This window comes from Pteropus alecto, unplaced genomic scaffold, assembly GCF_000325575.1.
Source record: "Pteropus alecto unplaced genomic scaffold, ASM32557v1 scaffold81, whole genome shotgun sequence".
Classification (NCBI taxonomy): Eukaryota; Metazoa; Chordata; class Mammalia; order Chiroptera; family Pteropodidae; genus Pteropus; species Pteropus alecto.
In genome coordinates this window covers 18761737-18787374 of record NW_006433378.1, presented here as the reverse complement: position 1 = coordinate 18787374, position 25638 = coordinate 18761737, and the positions used below count along the sequence as shown (strand labels likewise).

The following is a 25638-nucleotide window of genomic DNA, read 5'->3' as shown; positions in this document are numbered from 1 at the left end:
CTCCCTGTTCGAAGTTGGTGAAACTCCTTCCTGTTCAAGGTTTTCTACTTTCCTATGTGTTTGTATCCATAAATAATAGCAGTTTTTAAAAAACTTTATATTTGTAGTATCTTATTGTATGCATCTTTTGTAACTTGCTTTTTCACTCCGCTGCTGTTCAGGATCACGTGTGTTTTCTTACCAATTCCCCGCACTAATGGTCATTTCAGGTTTTTTTGTTTGTTTTGCCATTTTGAACAGTGCTACTAGTGTACATTTTTGATGTTTTCTCATGCAAATGTGCTAGATATTCTGGAATTTCAGGTAGTAGGTATCTATACTCTATGACTTTAGGTGTCAAATTGCTCTCCAGAGTAGTGTGCAAGTTCGCACTCCCAGTGGCATTGTAAGAGGATTCTGATTTTCCTACCTCATCAACAGTTAGTTTTATCAGACTTTTAAATTTTCCAGTCGGAGCTGTGAGATAGTAGGTCTTTGTTTTAATTTTTATTTACCTGGCTACTGAGAATCTTTGCTTCATTTTGTATATTTATTGGTCATTATTTTGTGAATTTATTATCTATATGCCTTTTTCTCTTGGATTACATATATCCTCATTGATCATAACCTATTATCTGTTACCGGGCTTCTTCTAGTATGTGGCTTGACTCTAACATGGGCTGTGGCTGTCTTTAATTATACAGAATTTTCAAGATAACTTTAGTCAGATTTATCATTCTTTTTCTTTAAGATTTTGTCCTTTCCCCGAGGTTTAAATTTTTTTTTATTGTACTATGTCTAAACTTATAATTTCAAAATATGTCTTATTCACTTGAAATTCATTTTTGTGACTGTTGTAAGGTAGAACACCCATGTTGATCGCCATTTCTCAAAGCATCGCTTATTAAATAGTACCCCCATTTCCCATTGACTTTGTAGTGCCGCCTCTCATTACCAAATCCCCTTGCCTATGGAGATTGGTTTCTGGACTCTGTATTCTATTTCATTGATCTATTTATCTGTTAATTCTACACTATTTTTTTTTAATACCTTTTTAATTAATCTTAAAGACTAGGTGAAGAGTCCTCTACTTTTGTTTTTCTTCACGACTTTCCTTGGATAGTCGTATCCTCTGCTAGCCAAGAACTCTCTTTCCCCTGCTTGTTTACTGTCATGGCCAATTTGTCCTTAACTCTAATGAGTTGTCTTATATAATAACTTGGCAACTATCCATCTTAGATTTTATCTGGTTTGGCCAGGGGGCTCTTGTAAGATCTTGTGGCCAGATCTTCTCCTTAGAGCCTTACAACCCAATTATCCTGTTCGTTTGCAAAACTGGTGCCAAAAATTTTGTATATCTGTAATGAAATCCTTGAACCTTTCCATGGATTTGTGTTCCTATTTTATAAAAGCTCTTTGCGAAAAGAACTTTGGGCTAATAAGCAGAGTGTTTATCATGGAGCTTTGTTTTTTTTTTCTTTTACTATGGATTATTTTTAAGAACACCAACTTCTTTCGTAGCATTAAGGCATCAAATAATTTGTATATTTGGTGTACAGATTTTATAGGGGTACCTCAGGAGGTTAAGAAATCTGTTTCCATGACATTCCAAATTGATATGCTATTTCAGAAATATACTGGCTACAGTATATCTATTTACTCTTCTATTTTTAGCAGTGTGCTGTGTCCTATAGAACCATAAGTTTGGCCACTTGAGCTTGGCTTTTGGTGAGGTACTAGATTCCAAAAGACTCTGGTGTAGTTATTGTATAACCAAATAGTACTGTTCCTTTTAATTCTTTAAAATACCCATTAACAGGTAATATTTATTAGAGTTTAATGGTGGAGTTTTCAAAATGTCTGTTCTTGGTATGGACACCTCAAACTGCAGAACCGTAACCATGGGATTCTCCTTCATTAGCTAAAGGTAATGGAGTTTCTGGATTTGAGAGGGCTACACCAGTAAAATGAGAAGGAGAAGGTGATTATATACTTTATATGGAATCATTAGATTTACTTGTGCGTATTGTTCTTGTACCCTGGAACTGAACTTGTTTATGAGTTCTACTAGTTTTTTCGTGGATTCCTTAGGATTTTCTGTGTACAAGATCATGCCATTGACAAATATAGTTTTACTTTTTTTCTAATCTGGATGCCCTATATTTCTTTTTATTGCCTAATTGCCCTGGCTAGGCCCTCCAGTGTTGAATAGAAATAGAGCAGCAAGTGTCTTGTTTCTGATCTTAGGGGATAAACTTTCAGTCTTCCATCATTGTGGTATTAGCCATGGTAGATACAATCAGATTTAGAGGTGAACTTAGTACAAATTCTGAAGACAGTCCAGCTAATTGAGCTGAAGATCCTCTGATACAGCAGAAAATAACTATTGTGTCAAAGGAATAGGCTCTAAGTGGCAGTAGATTTTTGATGTATGCCATGCTGTTGAAAAACCATTAGAGCAGAGTTTCTCAACCTCAGTACTACTGGCATTTTGAGCTGCATAATCCTTTGTTTTGGGGACTGTCCTGGGCATTGTAGGATGTTCCGTGGCATTCCACCCTCTATCTACGAGATGCCAGTTGTGACAACCAAAACTGTTCAGACATTGCCAAATGTCCCCTGGGTGGCAAAATTGCCCCCAGTTGAGAACCATTACCTTAGTGCATGGACTAATTGAGCACCACTAAATAGAAATATAATGCGAGTCACGTATGTTATTTTAAATTTTGCTAGTAGACACATTAAAAAAATGGAAGGAGAAATAGGTGAAATTAATTTTAATAACACATTTAACTCAGTATTCAAAGTACTATTTTAAGTACGTTTAATCATGAAAATTATTAGATATTTTTTCATTTGAGACTTTTAAATTTATAACATTTTAATTTAGATACGAAATTTTCATCAGAAATCCTTGATCTGTATTCAGATTTCAGAAAACTTAGTTAAAAATGTAAATTCATATTCCCAAGTCTTTCCAAACACTTAAAGTTTTCCAATAACTGTATTGTATCCATTTTTAAGTTTAAATTAATTAAAATTAAAAAAATTAAATTTAGTTTCTCAATCACATTTACCACGTTTTAAGTGCTCATTAGCCACATGAGGGTAGTGGCTGTCATGTTGGACAGGGCAGGCCTAACTTTACACGTACACACAGAAAGAAAAGTTTATGATTCTCTCGGGAAAATCTGGACTCAAACTCAGCTCCAAATACTAATACTTCATGTCTTAACAACCTTTTGCCCATAAGGATTCTGAGATCATAGCTTATCTTTTGGTTATTTTTTGAATTACACAAAATGTAATTATATGTCTAAGTCATCTATACTTTGATCATATGTAGCATTTTCCAGAACTTTAAAGATTAATCCTGCAAATTTTACCTGGCAATTTCATTTAGTAAGTAGAACTTTACTTACTAAAAGGTTGTGTCATGAAGGAACTATTATCCTCTAGTAATGATGCCAAAATGATATTTATAGATTGTTAGACATTTCCACTATTTGGGTGGTTTTAGTGCTCCGGGGCTCCGATGTTTTATGGTAGTGAAATTATTAGTAGAGAAAGTGACCCATGTCTTTGTTTTGTTGTCCATTTATATTTATAGACCTTACTCTTTAGGAGTTTAGAAGGTGGCCAGGGAATTCTGAAGTACTAATGTCTCCTGGAGTGACATTACTGGAGAGATTTTGGATAGTTATCCTCCTTTTGAGCCATTATAGGACATGGCCCTTCTGCTTATGCTATCATTAACCACAGCTGCTCACTTCTCAAAGAACAGAGAACCGCTGGGTCTTATTTTTATTTTGGATATCAGTTGCCTTATCTTGAGGGTCAGAAGTGTGTTTGATTTCTAGCTTTTTGAAATGTTCAGTGATTGTTGGAGACCTTCTAAATTGGCATTTCTGAGTCTATTTTCAGAAAAAAAGGGAAAAGCCAGTTTGCTTTTACATTAGCTCTTTAGGCTACCCCAGAATATTTGAAATTTTCCCTAGGTTTGTTTTTGGAGTCTGCTACTTAGTTACCTTTTTTGTTTATTTAAAATTTCGAATTTTTGTCCAAACTCTCCATAAGGGAAAGGTTTCCGAAATAACCTTATGTAGTGCATTTCCTATTTGCTTAACCTTTCAAGGTCATTCCTTGAATTATAAAGAGCAGGCTTATTTCAGCTATTTCCTTATTTGTGTGTGTGTGTGTGTTCGTTACTTTTAACCATTTTGCTCCCATCTGAGGGGCTAATAATTAAGTGAACTGTTTGGTATGGAACTCAAGTTCCAGGACAATAAATAGATCTAACACAATTCTGAATTCTGTAGCAAATTTATCTTCCTATAATCCTTAATGATAGCTCTCCACTTGACCCTAGGTTCGAATGTTAGTTTTTTCAGATCTGCATTCTGGTCTAATAGTTTTGAGAGGGTATTATATGATATAATTGTTCTATCCTGAGAGAGACTTTGAGGAAAGGATTACCTTTTTTCCTTTACCTGGAGGTAAAGGTAAGTACCAAAGGATAGAAGGGGTTTCAGTGGATGGTTAAGACAAAGCTGGGTACATAAAAAGATACAAAGAGGGTGGGTTTCAGAAGATTTGAATAGGAATGAACCAGTTTTTCTTTGATAGATGCTATTTCTAAGAGTCACTATTTCATTTTGAGGCCTTAGCACACCAATCCAAAGTTGAATTGGATTAGGCTGAATCCTTTAGGTTTTTGCCCTTAATTTTTCTAGAGCTGCTTTTAAATATATTAATTTCGATATATCAGGAGTTCCCTGTAATGGCTACTGTAATTCTAAGTCAGTTTTGGCAAAAATTTGCCACTTAACAAATTTAGCACAAGAATTAGGATTGGAGTGAAAATTCTGCCAGGAGGAGGTTTTGCCTTTGACAAGTTAGTGACAAAGAAAAGGGCACTACATTAATCAAAAGTGTGTTTGTTAATGATAGATGAGGTTCCCCAACCAAATAGAGGATAGGAAGGAGCCATGTGATCAATGACCCCAAAAATCAATGATCCTGAAATATGGACTAACTAAAGTGAGCTGCTTTCACAAATTGCAAGGCTTTGGGGAATACACATATGAAGATTTCATAAAGGACTCAAAGCAAAGTTTGCTTGTCATTTTAGCAGCCAATTGTCATCAGTCTGATGGACCATTCATTTTTAGGGCCAGCTCACAATGATTTGGAGACTTACCCCATGCTTCCATCTCTTCCCTTAAAACACTTCCTTTACGTTCAACAGATACAAGTCAATAAGAGACAAAATCAGAACACACAAGCCAAGAATTTGTATAAATAGATGAACAACAACAACAACAAAAAAGCAAAGCAAGCATTGGAGGACCTAGGATAATGGCAAAAAAATTTACCAAATGGTTCATCTCTAAATCGGAAGGTTTGATTATCATAAAGACAGCCCTAAGTATAATAAGTAATATAATATGAAGATCTTATTGTTTAGAAATCTTAGATAAAATCAGCAATAAGAGCTCAATGAAACTAGTCAAAATTCAGGTTGTTTTTGAGAAATTCACTTGGCAACAGATCTAAAAACTTTTGGAATTTGGGGCTCAGAGGCCACTGATCTTTGCTGTTGCTCCAAGGGCCCATTAGAATACTGTCAGATGAGGTATTATAAAGAATCTTGGTGTGAGAATTGTCCAAAGAAGATATCGAGATTACCACTTCACTTTGGAAACAAAAATTGTATTAAGAAAAGGAGAGTTATGCTGGTTAGGCTTGTCACTTTGAGTAAAACCAACTGCTAAATTTTTGTAAGGTTTTCGAGTCAGGGATTGTTTCGGTGTTATGTTGGTTACAGAGGTGAAGTGGGTTGACGTCAACCTTATAAACGTGGTCATTCTGACATATGTTGGCCAGCTCGCATTCAGATCACTGGAAAGTTTATTGTTGATCAGTTGACCTTCAAAAGTATGAGACTGTCACTGAAGCGAGCTGTTACTGAAGCGAGTTGTCAATGATCAACTGAGATTAAACCGAGGCAAATTATTATTGATCAAAGGAAGAAAGGTGGAGAAGGACATACTCCATTGCTTTAAGGACACTCCTCACAAGTCACACACAGCACTTTTACTTACATTCCATTGGAAAGAATTTATTATTGTGTCTACCCCTAGCTACAGAAGCTGGAAAATATAATCTTTATTCCAAGCAGCCAGCTAAAAACCAGGTGTTCTATTGATGAGGGAGCTGAAGCGAACAGATATGAGAGGACAACTGTCTACAACTCATATTTGTATAAGAATGGTTGTTTTTCTAATACTAGTCAATATTTGCAAACTAGGATGACCATAATTTTCTAGAATTGCATATGCCTTTAAAATGTACAATCTTTTCTATCCTGTCAAACAATCTCTAGTTTTTAGTTGTATATTTAGCTCATTTACGTAATGCAGTTATCGATATATTTTTATAATTAGTTTTCTAATTATCTCATCTCTTGTTTCTTTTTTCCTTTTTTCCCTTCTTTTGGATTGAGTACTTTGTATTTTCATATTTTATGTTATAAATAAAATGTTTATATTGGTTTCTTATTTATGGTTATCCTAGAGATTACATTCATAGTCGACTTAACACCACCTCATATAAATTAATAATTTTACCACTTGATGGACAATTCAAGAACCTTAGAATAACTTCAGTATTGTTTTTTGTCTTGTTTTCAAGTACTTTATTTTTCTTTATATTTTAAAACTCACAAAACCTTGTTTTATAACTCTGTAAATTAACTGGTGTTTGCCAACGCGTTTACTTTTTGCGTGGCTCGTCATTCTTTTCTGCATCTTCGTCACTCTTTCATCACCTTGACGGTGTTATTTGTCTTTTAAGGTTCCATTTTTTTTCTGTTGCAAAGAATACGTAAGTTTTGTTATTCCTTTTAAGGAAATGTGTCCCTTTCTCTACCCTCCTCCCATCTTCTTTTAAGATTTTCTCTGTTTTTGAACACTTTTACTCTGGTGGCTATAGGTGTGGACTTTTTCTGCTTGGGGTTATAAAACTACTTGAATGTTATGTGATGTCTTTAGTCATCGTGAGAAATTCTGAGGGATGAACTCTTCGAATACCACTCTTCCATTCTCTCTCCTACCCAATTAGGACTTTTCACCACAAACCATGTGTCTTAACTTCTTTTCTGTTTTCTAGTTTCCTTGTTATCTTCATGTTCAGTATGGATTTTTTTCTATTGACCTATCTTCTCCTTCATCAATCTTTTCCTCAGCTGTGTCTAATCTGTTGATACCTCATCTACTGAATTCTTAATTTCAGTTACATTATTTTTTATTTCTATAATTTCTATTTATTTTTTATTTTAAATTATGCTAAAATTCTTCATCTTGTATATTTTCTTGAACATGTTACACAGTTACTTGGAAGTTATTTGGAACCCTATGTTGGGATAATTCTTAATATTGGCTTCTCTTTTTCTCTTGATTTTCAACCATTTGGTCTTCCCTCCTAGTGGAAAAATTTTTGCCTGAATGCCTGACATGTATGAAAACTTATTGAGATGATGACATTAACTCTTGATAATGTTATCTTTGTTCAGCAAGTATTTGCTTTTTGCTTCTAGCAGGCAGTTTAGATAAGAGCAGATCAGTGAGAATTAGTTGGTTCAAAGCTGTAATTCAGTCCTCTTGAGGGTTGGTATATTACATTTCATCCAGAGCTCTTTCACCTTGGCTGACCCTGAACTCCAAGTGTTGTATCTTCAGACCTGTAAGACTGCCTTAAACTCTGCTTACTTTTTTAAGCTCTTAGCCACCATTTTCTGCTCTGCTTTTTCCATCTTTTAGCTTTTCAGCCTTAGGCTGCTGCTTATGACTTGACAATTGCCTTAAGAGGAAAAGAAGTGCTAAAATGTCAGTCTCACTTCTGTACTTCTCTTCTGGGCATGATCTTGATTCTTCAGGTTCTTATTGCCTTGGTAGCTCTACTCTATTCAAGTAGATAGCTCCATTTCTGTTTCTATATCTATATCTAATTTTTGGCTAGAGTAGTTGGCCTGATAAAAGTTAATGTACTTAGCCAAACTCAGAAAGTCCCACTAGAGGAAAGCAGGTGTTTAAATTATTCCCATAATAACAATTCTATTCATTTTCTTCTTTAAACAAATTATAACCTTCATAGTAATAATATACTACACATGCAATATTTTGGTATTCCTGCTTGAGCATATTTTGGGACATACCCTCTATGTTACGTCTTAATGCATGTAGAGCTTTTACATACATTCACCAGCTCATGCCTGGATGGACAAAGCCTGGCCTGTAAAAGCACTGGTCAATCATCTGTGGTTCACACTTTCCCTTTTTATTTGATCTCAAACTCTAGAGTGCCATCTGTCTTGGTTCAAGAGCTGTCCCTGTATATTTTAGTTTGAATTTAACTTGGTCTTTTCACTTTGGCTAATTTGTAGACTATGGCAATTTTAGTTCAGAAAAGAGACTCACCCTGACAGACTTCATAATATTCAGTGCGTTGTGGGGTAAGAACATAGATAGATCTAGTCAATAACTGGAGTTTCAGATACACTGAGCCTACTTTGTAATACACTGATAGTGTCCTACAACTGCATCAAACCTTTTCCAACAAGTCCTCTAAATTTTGGTTCTATTTTGCTTAAACTCAGTCAAAAATTTTTAATGAAAGATGATGATATTTACCATACACCATGGGAGCCAGGGAGGTATCAGCACTTAGCAAATCAGCTAAATAAGCGGGCCTATCTACTTCAAAAATTCATGATTATTTTAAGATGACTGTGCTCAAAGACAATGATTTTATTACAAGCCACCGCAAAGTGCTTTTATGATCGCTCTGTGAAACATTTAAATCGAGTGATTATTCTAAAATAATTTCATTTATTTTCTGCTCCAATTTAAAATAATTTCATTTATTTTCTGCTCCAATAATTTCATTTATTTTCTGCTTCTTATTTCACATATGAAAATCAAAGACATAAATGCATTTCATTAGCAGAACTTTGCAGTTAAATGATGCCAGTTTTCTATCAATGTCATGAGATATATCAAAATAAATCAGTTAAATCAATGCCAAAATTGGTTCAAAATTTTTAAAATTCAAGGAACTAAATAAACCTTTCGGAAATTCATTCTGTTGGTACAATATCTGACGATAATGTGCATGTTACACATTAAATTAAAGCATAATACTTAGTAGAAAGCTATTAGGATTTATTAGTTATCAGTCCAAAGCTTAGCAGTTTAAAACAACAAACATGTATTGTCTAACACAGTTTCTACGGGCCAAGGTTTTGAAGATGGCTTGTCTCGGTGGTTCTGAGATCAAGATGTTGATCTTGAAGTTGAGATCAAGATGTTGTTTGTGTCTGCCGTCATCATCTGAAGGCTCGATTGGGGTTGGAGGATCCTCTTCCAAATGGTTCACTCACACAGCTGTGGGCAGGAGACTGTGGCCCCTTACCACATGGATATACCATGGGGCTGCTTGACTGTCTTCACAAACATGGCATCTGGATTCCTCCAGAGTGAATGATCCAAGACAGTAAGACAGAAGTTGTAATTCCTTTTATGGCCAACTCTCCAAAGTTTGCATCGACACTTTCAGGTTCTCTATTACTAGCACTTCTAGCTGTGGCAAGTTTAGCCACCACTTTGTACTAGTGCCATGTTACATACGGTAGTCACTGCATCTCGTGCCCTCCATGTGAGCATACTTCACTAATGATCATTTGCACCTTAACTAAAGCAGGTCAAGCAGGTGCTCAGGGACTAACCTGGCCCATCAACATAGGTGATGCCTCACTCCTGAGAGCCGAGACTGGTGCCACCTGTCGATTCTGATTCTGGCATGACCTACTGTAGTGAGATGCTCAATTGCATATCTTCACCAATGCTTGAGATTGTCAGACTTTGTTTCTGCTAATTTAATGGGTCTAAAATATCTCATTTAGTCCTGCTTTGCATTTTCCTAATTAACAGTATTGTTGGGATTTCCATATATTTATTAGACATTTATAATTTTTCCTATTATCATTTTAGCACTTTTATATTGGATTTCTATTGTTTGGTTTTCTACTTACTAATTTATAAGAATTCTTTATTTGTTCTGGCTACTAATCTCTGTACATGTCGAAAACTTTGTGAATTGTCTCATTTTCTTTATGGTGCCTTTTGATGAATAACTCTTTAATTTTAATGTAGCTTTATTTATCAGTCTTTTAGGATGTGTTTTAATCATTTATAGAAATACTTTTCTTCCTTGATGTCATAAGGATATTGTCCCATATTTTTCCTAAAACTTAAAAATTCAGGCTTTCATAATTTACTCCATTTAGTGCACTTTCGTATTTGGCATAAGGCAGGAATCCAATTTGTGTGTGTGTGTGTGTGTATACACACATACACATATATATGTGTGTATATATATGTATATATGTGTACATAAATATATATGTATATATAGTTGCTTATAGCAGCACTAGTCATACAATATTCCCTTTGATCGGCAGTGCCATCTCCATCATACATACGTTTCTATACATGTACATGTTTCTTTATGGGTTTTCTATTCTGTTTTAATTTGTTTGCCTTTGGGCCAATACAAAACTGTCTTAATTACTGTTGTTTAAAAATAAATATTTGACATCTGGGTAGTGCAAGCTCCTCCATGGTCCTCTTATTATTTGGGAGTGTATTGGCTGTTCTTGGTCATTTGTTCAAGTTCCAAAAAACTCTATTGGGATTTTGAGTGGAATTTTACTGTATCTATAGGAATAATTGGTATCTTTATATTTAATCGAGTCTTCCTATTCTTTAACATAGAGTAACTATTGACTTATTTAGGTCTTTAAAATGTTTTTTAATGAAATTTTAAAACTTTATGCATGCTAGTCTTGTTCATATGTTAGATTCATTTCACAGTGGCTTATTGCCTGTGTCATTGTAAATGGTATTAAAGTACATTTTTCTCTTTTGAGGGGCCTTGTGCATAGAAATAAGTTGTGAATGTTGATCTTATAGCTCTCTTATTATTGTCTGTAGCTGCTTTTGGGTTTTCCTAGTAAATAATCATATCATCTGTTAATAATCTCAATCTTGTTTATCCTTTCCTATCCTTTTTGACTTATTTTTCTTATTTGCTGGCCAAAACTCCCAGTGGACAAGTTAAAAAGGAGTGGCGATGGGTGGTATCTTTTGTCTTGTTTCTGATTTGAAAAGGGAATGCTTCCAGAATTTCTCCTTTAAGATTATTTGCCATAGATTTGGTATACAGGCCATTCTCCAGTTTAAAAAGTTCTTTCTCATCCTAGTTTTCTAAGTATATTGAATTTTAACACATTTTTCCACATCTGTTGAGATGATAATGTGTTTTTCTTCTTTAATCTGTTAGAATGATAAATGGAATTTATAGATTTTTCTATTAAACCATGCTTACATTCCTGAGATAAACTCAACTTGGTTATGGTGTATCATCTGATTTATGTAGACTGCTAGATTTAGTTTGTTGAAGTTTTATTCATTTTTTCCTTTATGTTGATGTGATTGGCCTGCAATTTTCCTTTCTCATACAATCCTTATCTGGTTTTGTTATTAAGGTTACACTTGCCTCATACAATTAGCTGGGGAAAGAATTGTCTCTTCTTCTTGGACCTGAAGTTCAACTATATTGGTAACATCTGACTGAAATCTGGCCAGTGGCATGCGAAGTGATTTATGCTACTTCCAGGACTGGCTCATAAAAATCTCACATGCATGATCCACCATTTTTTTTCTTTCCTCTAACCATGCTGACTTAGTAGCAAAAAGTGACAGTGGTACAAAATAGAAGAACCCTGCCTCAGTCTCTCAACGATCGAATGGCACAGAGGACTCTTCATCCCCTAGACAAACATATTAGACTACAGAATGAGTAAGCAGTCAGAAACTTATACTGTGTCTCACTAACAAAGAACTCGATACATTGAAGTGGAATGCTAAAATCCTAAAATATGTGGTTTTGGTTTAGTTGTTTGTGGAGTGGGGGGAGGTGAGTTAATTGATATCAGAAACTGGGAAGATGGTGACCTATGTTATACACTGGCAAAACAATTGGTAAACTGTGAGAAGTAATTAAGTATCAGCTGAGCTTTAAGGGAAGAGGTTGGAAAACTGTTTATAGTGGATGTTGACTGTTATTGACTGCATATTGGAAAGGTGTTATAGGAAACAATGGACTAGTTTATAAAAAGTAATGAGAAGTCAGAGAGAATGTAAAAATGTGAGGTAATGAACGATTGAAAAATCTGACAGCTTCTAGATTCCAAACAGTAAAATAATAGTCTTCTTAAGATCAGATTAAGAATGCTATCTTCCCATCGTCCAACCCTACCATTGTTTTGAGAGAAAAGTATGGATGTAAAGAAGATATAAAGTGCTTTTGAGAGCTATGTCTAGGACAAAATGAATTGGATGCAGTGATTGGCATATGGGACTCAGCAAATGTATCAAAAGCCTAGTCAATTTTCAAAGAAATCTATTGTCAGAGAAACCTAAAGCCTACCTCCAAAAAAGCAAACCTCGTGCTTCTCAAATGTACCTTGGGCAGGAAGCTGACAGCAAAAATTTCCAAGCCCCCAAAATGTTCTAGCCATTGCAATGTGGACAGAGTGATACTTCTACCTCCGGACTGGCCCATAAAAATCTCCCGTACACGATCCTCCATTTTCTTTTCCTTTTCCATGCTGACTACAGGTCACATGCTGTGCGTAGTGGTGGCACCAGGCAACACCCATCTCAAATGTGGCCAAGGGGAAGAACAGACAACGCAGAGTGGAATCACAGAGAACAATGAATGAGAATTGTTCCCAGACAGCAGAAGCTGCTAGTGCTCTACATATCCTTTTATTTCCTCTCCTTCCTGAGATGGCTGAATTAATTTTGCCGACCTTGCAATGAGGTTGGTTTCTGGCTGATGTAATAAAGGAGGAAGTGAGGGAAGCCATTCATAAAATTGGCCCATGAAAATCTCCCATGTGTTACCCTCCATCCTTGGAAGGCAATGTTGGAGATGGTGGCATCACAAGATGGAAAGGTTCTGGGCTGATGCATGACTAATGGAATATAGCCCCTCCTGTCAGCCCCCTTCCCACAACCGTTCGGGACAGTGATCTACCTCAGCACACAATAACTCTGACTTCCTTATGCCACACACATTTTGGGGTTGTAACAGCAGGCAGCTTACCCTAATATCTTCTCTTTTGTAAAATCTCCCATTGCCTCTCATAAGACGCCTGAGATTACATTTAGGGCCAAGTGAATAACCCAGGATTCTCTCTCCATCTCATGATCCTCAACTGAATCACACCTGCCAAGTTCCTTTTGCTATACAAAGTAACATTCGCAGGAGTCTAGGCATTAAAACACTGATCATTTAGGGAGTTATTACTCAGCCTACCATACATGCATATTTATCTCTACCTCTGAGGATGTTTTTCCTTTTTCCTTAAGTACATATTTTAAAACTTCTTTTATTGTAGATCTTTTATTGGTAAAAGTCCTTGTTTTTACATATAAATGTTACTTTTTAAAACCTCATTTGAGACAGTTTTTCTGGAACACAAAAGAACCATTATTCTCAACATTTTGAAGATGTTTTTCCACTGGCTTCCAGCTTCTAGCTTCTATTGTTATTCAATTATCATTCCTTTATAGTGGGGGTTGGCAAACATATTAAAGGGACCAGACAGTAAATATTTTGTGGTTTGTGGGCCTTATGGCTTTTGTGGTCTGTCAAAACTTCTCAACTCTGCCACTGTAAGCCAAAGCAGCCATAGGCAATACCAAATGAATGGATATGGCTGTGTTCTAATACTTTCGTTACAAAAAGTTTGCCAAACCCTACTTGACAGTGATTTGTGCCTTCTTTTTGACTGCCTTTTAAGATCTCTGCCTTTGGTGTTTCACAGTGTTGCTACTACATGTCTAAGTGTGGATTTCCCTTTAGTCTGTTTATGCTTGAAGGATCTATCTTCTTTTTTAAAAATCAATTCTGGAAAAATATTAGCTATTATTTTTTACTGACTGTAATTTAACTTTGCGGTGATCAATGGTCTGGATACCTTTACTGTTAAAATTTTCTTGTTAATGTTGGTACCCCACACAGACAATACAAATCCTCTAACAGAGTGTAGCACAGACCACAAATCATTACCATTTTTCTTTCTATTCAAGGTCCAGATGAAGTTCATTTTTTTGCTGCTTTCTCTGGGCTAATGATGTAGTGTTACAGGCCCCCTTTTTAAGAACATTTAACAGCTCTTTTTAATGCCAACGGAGCTATAACTGCAGCTCTCCTCCTGAAGGCTCAGGGCCCCAGTCCTTACTGGTCACCAGCACCCACTTTTCACACCAGCATTCTTTCTCTTCTTTACAACAATGTAGGTACTTCCCTGTCTTTAGCTGCTGTGTTAGTTTGTTAGGGCTACCGTGACAAAATACCACAGGCTGGGTGGCTTAAACAACAGAAATTTTTCACAGTTCTGGAGGCTGGAAGTCCAAGGTCAAGGTGTTGGCCAGTTCAGGTTCTCAAGGCCTGTCTCTTTGGCTTGCAGATAACTTCCTGTCTCACCTGGTCTTTCTTCTGTGTGCGGCCAACCCTGGTGTGTCTCTATATGTACTAATCTCTCTGGATAAGGACATCAGTCAGCGTGGACTAGGGCCCACCCTAGTAAACTCATTTTAACTTCTCTCTTTAAAGGCCCTACCTCCAACTACCTCACATTCTGAGGTACTGGGAATTAGGGCTTCAGCATGTGACTCTGCGGGGGGTGGGGTGGGGGAGGGAGGGGCAGACACAATGCCTTTTATGTAGTATTCCTATGGTTTTAGTCTCTTAAGATAATAGAAGTCCTTTATACTAATTTTAAAGTGTTTCAAACATTATCTGAAAAATATTCAAGACCCCATTCTCCAAAATTATGACTAAAAACCCACAATAACATTCTAAGAAGGCTTTTTTTCTATCTTTTTATTTTCTTCCTGGGATACGAGAGGTTACTTATAAGATTTCACAGGGCACTACTTCTGGGAAAGGGAATCCATTTACAGATATCAGATTCGAGTATATACTAACTTTAGCATTTTTGCTGCTGAAAGTGGCATAAGCAAATGGATAAAAAGTTTCTGAAGTCACAGCTGTGTCTCAAGGCTGCCATACTGGCTTTACCTCTATTACTGTGCTTCTCTGAACAAATTATTTAAGCTTTCTGAACATCAAAGAAGAAGGATACTTCCACTCTTTCTGTAGATTGTCCTAAGGATTAAATGACAATACTATTTAAAGCAATAGTTCTCAATTTTGGCAGGCTTGTCTTAAAGAATGCTGAAGTAAATTTTTAAAAATACAGATTTTTTATGGTGAAGTTTAGAGTTTATAATCTTAAAAAGCTTCCACAGGTGATTCTGATTCTCAGGTAGCCACATCAAAACTATAATCAAGATTCCTCTCACTCTGGCCCTATGCATGATGTGGAAGTTATAGAAAAAGAGATTTCTAAATTTAACAAAGGTAATTTGACATTTCTTGAAAGACATACATAAGCTTTTCAAAATGTGACTACCTTAAGAATACTGAGTTTATATACAATTCTTAATCTGAGAAAAAATGTACAGCAGTTTGCAATATATATATGCAAGAAGAAAACAAATATGTGATAAAGGATAAAAAGGTAGGAAAAATCTGACCAGGGAGGAGAATGGAGGCAGAAGGCATTCTAAATTATACAATGAAGACAATAAACAAGTAAAAGTAAAAAAAAAAAAAATTTAAATAAAAGCTTAAAAAAATTATATAAGTAATACATTATCACTGTGGACATGCTACCACAAAAGATGAAAGTTCCTCCATTCCCACGTGGTATCTTCTAAGATTTTCTCATACACACATACAAACCTACCCTCTCTGTTGGTTTTCAAAAATATACAACTTTCTATTTTTTTTCCACTCAAAAGTACATCATGAATCCCTTTTGGTTCAGTACATCCAGATCTGACTCATATTCATGAATATATTGTAATCTATTCTACCAATCCCTTTACTGATGGACCTTTTGGCAGATTTCCCTGTTTTGCTATTATAGGTAATGCTAAAATGAATATTCTTTCATATATAATATAAAAATATATATAAAATACAAACTATATATACACTGTATTTACTAGCATTTACGCAAATATTTCTGTAGGCTTGATTCCTGGGTAAAAGAGAATGCCTAATCCTTCCACCTTTTTCTATGTGACAAATTTCTGACAATTTTTACTTGTTCATCAAGAAATGACTTCAGTTTCAAAATATGGTGAATACATTCAGCTTCTGTAGAGAGATCAGACACTGTGTATTAGGACTTGGTGAACTTGAGGACCGAAAGGGTTTCCTGGCCTGCTTGCCTGCAGAGTACGGCAGTCCCCTGTAGACCTTTCATCTTCATTGTTTTCAAAATTTCTTCTAAAATGAAATGAAAACAAAAGGTAACATCCAATTACATCATTTGGTGAAGTGTGTATAATTGCTAAACAGTTTAATAAGTGATAGACTATTTACAAATTTTATTCATCTGAGAAAACAATGTATACCAAGTAAATTTCTATTAAAGTGAACTTGGATTTCAGACAGATGGGAGCACTCGGTATTTTAAAGGTGTTGCTGAGAGTTCTAATTAGACTGAATGGCCTGCTTTGCAGTGGTAGCCCACTTTGGACTCAATAGAAATGTCAATTATACTTGTTATTACAGCAATTAGCTTTTTAGTTGCTTGGCTCCAATCTTTGCCTTTTATCTTTCCTTGTGGATAAAAAATATCAATAAAGGTATGGGCAAACTGTATAGTAACATTGCACAGGAGAGTAAATAAAGTAGCTTATTTTTTTCAGGTATATTAAAAAAAAAGCAAAACCACCCCTTTTACAAATAAATAACACTAAAAAGACCGAACTAAGAAAATGGAGTTACCAAAAACAAACAAACAAACTCCCAAAACACCTAGTAAATCATGATGTGATTTAAGGGGCTAAGGTTATAAGGTATAAGACAAAAACCAAACCAAAGTGTACAGAAAAAGAGAAGAAAGATTATCCTCAATTTAGTTACAAAGTAATCTGAAAACTAAGATGTAAAAATCCATACCATGAGGTCGCTTTCATGATAAAACTTCAGATGAACTAAAGAGTATATAGCAGAATTGTCAAGAGCATTAAGACTAGAGATGGAGAGAAAATTCACAATATGGGGGGTGAGGTGTTAGAAGGAGAAATTACAGATTTGTATTTGTATATTAGTTTACGAATTAGAGGAAAACTACCCCCGAATTAGAGGAAAACTACCTCCCCAAAGACAACACGTTTTGAAAAACCCCAGATCTACCTCTTAAAAATCTCTCTCCTCTTTCAACATGTGTTGTATTAGCTGTCGACAGTGATTATACTCATAACGTTCCAGGTTACTTTATAAATTATCTCTTTCACATTATTAACTTCTGATTTCAGCAAAAGACATGGTTAAAAGATAAACTGGTCTGTATTACCTGGGTGGTTTTCTTTAATGGTAACTAAGTAGAATGACCCTCTTGGTGAAAGGAGATCTGGAGCCAGAGGAAAGAACCTGTCCATGACTTCGCGACCATTTCTGCCACCGGCCCAAGCGGCCTCTATTCCATGACTTCCTACCTGTGACCAGTTAGGAGGATTGTTATGTTTTAACACAAGTCACATTCCATTTAGAACCACACACTGAATCTTTCTGACAAGTAACATTCACCAAACAAGTACATATTTTGAATTTTTCTGCTGTCCAGGAGGCAGCAAAATTTAATCTGAGCCCCACCATTTCTTAGTCTTGTAACCTTGTTTAAATGTGTAATCTTTGTGAATTAGCTTTCTTCCTTAACTGTAAAATTAGAAAAACAATAGTTTCCCACTATAAGATTAGCAAAAAAGATAAAAAATTATTTTTTTTTTGGAAAAAATGAGGAAATATAAAATTCGAAGTGTCCTGTTCCCATTAAGGACTTAATAATAGTTGATATTATTAATACAATGCTTATAACAAGACAGAGGTAATTCTTGCATTTAACATAGAACGACTGGGAGAAACTAGAAGGGAAAGCTTATAATATAAGAGATTTACTTTGCAGAAACAGTTTCAAAATGCCCCACAGTATCTGGCTCTCTTCTAGATTATTTAACATATGAATCATATAGACTTTTTTTTTTAGGAACTCACTTGTCACATTTTTTCCTATAACGATCTAATACTATTGGAGAAGCAAAACCCTTGAGAGTTTATAAATGTATTAAAAATCTTTAGGTCCTTATCATTGTATATTGTTTTCATAAGTAAATATTTTGAAAAAAATCAAAAACTAGTTAAACCTTAATACAAGTATTTTCTATTTTTTCAAAGTTTTTGTCCCTATTTTAGTTTATTTTGGTATACAATTGTGACCTCTGCTTTTATTCATTTAACATGGCATATGTTTCCTCATTAAAAATAATTTTATAGCCATATAAAATTTCACAGATAGGAGAAATATGTTCATACACCTGCTTAAAAAAAACTGCACTTTTCCCTTCAGTTTTGCTTGTCTGCTCCTCTCCCATGTTCTACTCCGCAACACCCCCACACACATCCACACAGTTTTTCTTTCTGTCCATGTTTTACAAAGATAGGATTATATTCTACATTCTTACCTGTATTTTGCTTTTTTTCACACAATACCTTATGGAAATCTCATCATATGATCTAGTATAGTTCTAATTTTTTCTTTTAATGACTGCATAATATGGTGGAAAATTATCATCTTATGTAGCTATTGATGGGCATTCAATGTGTCCATCTGCTTAATTATTTTGCTTCTATGTAAGTTATTCTCATATCTATCATAAGCGTCTCAATATGTTCCACAAAATTAATCATATTTTTTTAAATAAGGAATTTATCAGTTCTGTTTTCGTCATGACTTTTTTCCAGGAGACTTTCCATTTCTGTTATTCCTATAATTCCTTCTTATTCCAGGGCTCATGTCTTCCTCTTCCTTGGTTTTCCCCCTTATTTTGGTGGAGCCCATTCTCTGGATGTTTCATTAGGTACAGTGGTCTGTGGACAGAGTGCCTAGGGATGGCAGCTTTTGCCAAGACTGTCTTTTGTCATTCTGTTCCAGTATGAACTAGGACCCCTTTGTGCTGGACCGTTTATATACCTCTTCAGCGATGCTCAGCCAGGTTTATCTGCTCTCACTAGAGATCACCTTCCAGGAAGATTGGCCAGTACCAATCACATTCTTACAGGCCACAGAAGGGAGGTGTCCATCCTCATGAGAGAGGAGTCATGTTTGGTTGACTGCTGTTTGCCTGCTACCTGGGCCTACTGCTGTACCAGCTCTTGATCCTTCAGAGATTACAGGCATGAACCAATAGCATCTAACCTCCTGTTTCTGGGTATACTAGTAAGTAGAGGCCACTACTTTTTACATGCATAAGCTCCTATTACTTGTATATTATGTCTCCTGGATCTAACCTCTAATTCTCTTTATCTCTTCCCTTCATAATTCCATCTTTTCCTCTTCATATGCTGTGCACTGAAATATTTCTTGCATTTGGTTTCAGACTACTAATTTAGGTCTTGACAGAGACCACATTTTCTTTTCATTAATTTCCTTATATTTTACTTTGTAAAACATGTTTTTATGCTCTAGGAGACCTTTGCTGTGCTGCATTTTGATCCTGTCCTCCAGCTAACTTCTCGTCCCACAGGAACTGTGACACTCTCTTTTGGGACTGTGACAGAGGCCAAGGAATTGCCTACCTTCAATGTTCTATATGCCCTGGAACCTGTAAGGCTCAAGAAACAAGCACATAGCTTCGTACGAGCGATGTGGGAGGAAAGAAGCCCATTCATGTTCCCACGTCCCCAGAACCTCCTCTTCATCCAGTAGTCTTCCCTGTAATTTGTAGATCTGATAGGCCACGATTTATTTAACTGTTTCTCTTCTGTTACATAGGTTCATATTATTTGCCATTTTTAATAAAGATGCAATAAGAATTTTTGTGAATTTCAATATTCTACTGTTGAATGAGTTCCTTAAATTAGATCTCAAGTACTGAGATTATTGGACTGCAACATTTTTACCACTTTTTATATTTATTCCCATAGTGTTTGCCTAGAGAATTGTATTAAGTTGCATTTCCCTCAACTGCTGTTTACATTATGACAATGACTTTCCTTTTCATGAGTTCACATGTCAGCACAGAAATAGCTTCTTAGTTGTGTAATTGCCATTAGGAGTAACAGCAGCTAAATAAGCCTTTCTCATCTTGGTAGAGAGGAATTTAATCTTATTAGCCTTTCCAGAGAACGATCACCAAAGAGTAAAACAGGCACAATGATTCAAACGAGAGCTAGCACCTAGTCCATTAGTAAACTCTGTCTGCCTTGACTATTCTCTCTTTACATTGGGAGATGGTTAATATGAGTTACCTCTTCATTATTAGATTTTTAAAATCATGCATTTCAAACAAATATTTTGTTTTGCAAATTTGTCATTCATGATAAAGGGTATGCACACATGTTGGTACGTATGTATGTACACACACACACATACACACACATGTATTTAAATACCATGGCCTGATCTAGAGGGGACTGTTAAGGATACATATGGGTCAGTTTGTAGTTCCTTTTGTTATAGGTTGCTTTCCTATGTCTACCAATAGTACCCAACCATTGACGATTAGGAATAAAATCAGAGCAGTCTGTGTTGATCAGCAGCTGACTAACGTCATATGATGAAATTATTTGATGTTAGAAAGAAAACAGAAAATAACAATTTTGTTATATGTCTTACCTCTTCAGGTGGAGTCACTACATAGGGAGGATTAAATACCAGAAGATCAACTTTTTCCTTCAATCTTGGTAGCAAGCCATTGACCTAAATGTTCAACAATAATCATACTTTTAAGCCAGAATATAAATTAAATCAATCTTTAAAAATATCTGTTTTTAGAAAAAGAATGTGTTAAAAGGCCACACCTATAAACAGAAATGGAGATAAATATTTTCACATTTTCATTCAGATAAAGATTATATGAATTTACCTAAAAATAGGGAAAATAAACTATCAGATTGAACATAAAATGTTCAAGAAAATCTCTGTTGTTCGATAGCTCATATGTTTACACTGAGTTCAAATAAAAAGATAAAATAAAAAGGCAAACTCAAATTTTGTAGCTTATGTTCTACACAGATCTGTATACAACTTGAAAGCTATAGCTGCTAACTTAAACATTTGTTTTCTATAACCAAGAGAAATGTTTCATGAGATGACAGAAAACATCAGAAGATGGATTTTTCTTTTTCTTTTTCTGCTTTCTATTTCTTTAACTAATTGCAAATGCATTGGCTGAAACAATTAGATATCAAAGAAAGAAATGAAAATATTCTGAATTCTATTTCTAAAGTTTTATTTTATCAAAAAACATAGTTCATACAAATTATGGATACATTAAAGAACCAAGTTAAGAAATTTAAAGAGCAAAATCACCATATTGATTTCACGTCAGTCATGTGAATAGCTTTCTCGATCTAGTTTTCAGCAGCAGTAACAACTTTTAGTAACATGTAAAAAATTTCTTATATCTTTGGCCTACTTTTGTTTTACGCTGCAAAACCATTTGTGAATTTTAAAAAGCAGAAAAGCTAAATAAATACCCTTATTAGTGTAAGAATGCAGGTCAAGGGGCACTGAAAGCATTTTATATTTCTTATGACAACTTGGTACATGCTATAAATTTTTGCTTAAAAAAAGGCACTTAATATTTATAACTAAAAAAATGTCAAAATTATCCAAGTTTCATTAATATAATCAAGTAAAATGATGATTCTGTAGTTGTCATTTGTTGCTGTCAATAGCCCAGGACCCATTCCTCCTTTCTTCTGATTACTTCTCCTTGACTTTCACTGAAGAAGTTCTCTCTTTCTCATTCGCAATCTAAGTGGTTTGGGTAGGGTTATCCCGGCCCAGCTGCGGGAGGGACTATGATGCAGGTCTAAGTCATTCATCTTCAATTACAACCTCCCTTGGCCAAAGTGGGAGACTGAGAGAGGGAAATGACCCACGATGATCCAAACTACCCATTCGGGGGCTTTTGCTAGATTAACTGAGTAAAAGGGTTTCTTTCCATGGGGGTTACTGAGAAATAAAATATAGATAATAAGATATAGCAAGTATCTTGTTACCCTGAAGGGAAAGACTGCCAGGGAACAGAGCCATTAGAAATTCAGACCTAAGACAAAGATGCCTGTAACATCGCTTGAGTTCCTACAGCCAGCTGTGCCTGAAGCCACCCTACTTTTTTCACCCCACTCTTTTTAAGCCAGTTTGAACTGGACTCTCTGTCACTTCTGACAGAAAGATGTTTGATCTACACGAGCCAGTAGAAATTCTCTGTGAATTGTGAACAAGGAAGATTACATTGGTTAAGAACTTACTTTATAAACTATGGGGTATACTCTTCAGTGAGTTAATAGCTAATTCATTACTCAAGTTTCTTTGACCTAAATCATTTAGATCTTAACTTATTTTAAAAGGAAATTAATTATTATTGGGCAAGGATTAACAGCTCACCAAATCTGTAATTATGGGTTGAATATGAACTTTGTTACAGCGTGCTGTCTCCAGGGTACAAACTGCTGCATTAGGGTTGATATCAGTGCACCTAAAATTAGAAAAGAAAAAAAAAAAACTACATCCTATGTCCACAACACAAATCTGTTACTGAAAAATTCAAGGAATGTTCCATTCCTTTTATGTAAAGCAATTTAGAAAAAAATGTGAATGCTTTAATAATGGGGAAAAAAAAGATTTGTTATATTGATGAAAAAGATATTATGTGCAAGAGAAGAATACACATATCTGCACACACATCTGAAGGAATTTAGTAAGTTATGAATCTACTGGAGGAATACTATGCAGTCATCAAAAATTAAATTTAAAAGGAATTATTGAAAGGAAATGCTCATGACACAATGTTAAATGAAAAACACAGAAAATGAAAAAAACAAGTTGGACTGTGTGGTGAAATCTACAGGCCATTTTTATCTTCTTTATACCTTCTATATTCTCAAATTTTCTAAAAAGAAATTTTAATAACATTTTTTTCTGATCAAATTATTTACCTAAAAAAAAATTTAGAGATGACTTAGAATCCTTACGCTGCTTCTATCATTAGTCAGTCTGACAACAGTTTTGAACATGCAGTTGTTAATTTTTAGGGAAACTAATTTGCAATCTGAGTCTTTACTATGCTTAAATAAACACTATCAGAAACATATTACCTACTTACAAAAATGATTTCATCCAAGCAATATTTATAGTACTTATAGTATCTCTTGGTGGAAGATGTGAATTTTATATTCTTACACTTACATGTACAAAACTTGAGGACCTATCATAGTGGCTAGGAATGCAGATACCACTCCAGACCCTGAACCTACTTCAAGGCATATTTCCACTCTAAAAAACAAAATAAAATGTTAGTGCAGTAGGATTAAAATATATATCACAGAAAATAACTCTCATGCTTTTAATACATATTTCTCCAGCAATATATCTCACCCACAAATATATGGAAATATAAGAAATTTATAAATAAGCTAATGTCTCAAAACTGTGTTCATTTAATACTGCATAATTCAAAATTGTTAAAATTTTGAGTGTTTAACTTAAGTCCATAAAATAGTAATCTAATAGATGGCTTTAGATTAATTTCTATAAAACATTACATAAAAACTATGGAAGAACATTAATTCAGGTTGGAAATTTTATATGAAAGACATTGGCCCTTTCCCCAAGAAGCTCCTAGTTTAGTATTTCCTAAAATGATAGGGTCACAATATTTATGAAAGACATTCCTCTATCATCTTAAAGTATAGAACGTTAATTCATCAGCATATCTGAGAGAAAAAAGTTCCTCCATTCTACAGATTATATATTTAGAGCATGAAAGAAATTTCACATTTGTACTGCTATACATTGAGTCGGGAAAGTACTGAAGTATCTAGACTTAGAATGTTAATAATAATCTTAAGAACGCTACCAAATAATTCTCCATTCCACTGTATTTTGTCTTTAAAATTTCCTTGCCTATAATCTTATATATACATCGAAAGGACCAACTATCTCTATTACAGAAATAGGTCTGATGGGATTTCGGAGTGTCACTAGCACCTAACTCCCCACACTACTACCCAACAACAAATTCTAGGGATTTCTAACTTTTGGGACCAGTCCATATATCTGACAAGCCTTTATTATGCTGTACCAAGGTCTGCTGAATCTTACTAGGCGGCTTCTATTTGAAAATAACTATCATGGTCTTATAAGTAATTAAAATTCCAAGACCAGAAATATCCAAAACTTTATAACAAAATCTGCTCCTTTTACAGCATTATTTTGCACGCCAATTTGTGCTTGTAAATCATTCTGGGATAGCTTGAGAATAAAATATAAGTTATAAAACAGTACTGTTCCAGTCTATATTCCAGTAAATCAAAAGTTCCATCGTTTACAATGAAAATCTAGTTTAATAAGAGTTGGGACATTTTATACATGGAAAAATCTGACCAAGTTAAGAGGGATAAAATACTAGATAGATCTTTGAAGCCCGACAGCTATGTTTCATACTGAGAAATCTCATTTCAAGTTTTGATCTTTAAATACATCTAATTACCCAATTCCTTTCATTAAAAATGTAAGTATTCATTCTTTTTGTTATGAATTTAAAATTTATAGCGAGCATTTCAACAAGTCGATCTTATATTTATAAGGTGCTAGGTAAAATTCTCTAGGCTACTTGCTGCATGTAACTATTAAATTTTTTACAACTGAATGAAAAATTGAGTTCTGTCGCACTAGCCACATTTCAAGTGCCTAGGTGGCTATTGGCAGTTGCTACAGACTTGGGTATGCTAAACAGTGGCTTTAAAAATACATCCTCACTCCATCTCACAACCTCATTATATTTTTGTGCCCTTCCATTGCTAGAAGGTGGTTTTATATACTGAGTACATTAAATAACACCACGCTGCTTTTAATATTTACTATTTTTATATTAATAAGAAATATTTTCGTAATATCATTTTTAAATGTTATAATATCGCTGCTCTTAGGGGCATGCGCATCATGGCATGGTAAGGAGGTATGAAGCTCCTGAGACCAAAACAAAATTTAGGCAAAATCAGATCACTGGCACACTCATTACATGTGTCTACAGGAAAATCATCAGTGACGGCGTTCTGGTGTCAATCTTTGCTATGTGAGTTGACACCTCCTTCTCTCGGGACGGAAGGCACCAGTCCTTTCCTTGGCCCAGCCACCGCCGCCGCCGCCGCTTCAGGACGCCCAAGCCCTGTCCCGCGAGGACCCTCGCTCTTCTCGCACCCCTTGAACTCCGTCACCGCCGCCTCGAGAGCGTCCAGCAGCAGAAACGTATCCTCCGCAGGCTCGTACACGTCGTTAAAGGCCCCGCGGCCCACGTGCCCGTGCAGCGGTGTGGGGAACCTGGGCGCCGCCATCTTTCTCTCCTCCGGCCCATGCGTGAAAACTGCGCATGCGCAATTGTG

General features: G+C 35.3%; 1 protein-coding gene across 1 annotated transcript; it reads right to left on the bottom strand.

Annotated features, from left to right (window-relative positions):
- Nucleotides 1-13493: 13493 nt before the first annotated feature.
- N6AMT1 (N-6 adenine-specific DNA methyltransferase 1) lies at nt 13494-25622 on the bottom strand. Its single transcript, XM_006908245.3, has 6 exons — nt 25457-25622; nt 23444-23530; nt 22643-22733; nt 20864-20947; nt 17546-17687; nt 13494-16470 (listed from the first exon to the last, which is right to left on the bottom strand). Exons 1-6 carry the CDS (start codon nt 25588-25590, stop codon nt 16364-16366), a joined length of 645 nt encoding a protein of 214 aa, XP_006908307.1. The 5' UTR covers nt 25591-25622; the 3' UTR covers nt 13494-16363.
- Between the last annotated feature and the right edge of the window lie 16 nt (nt 25623-25638).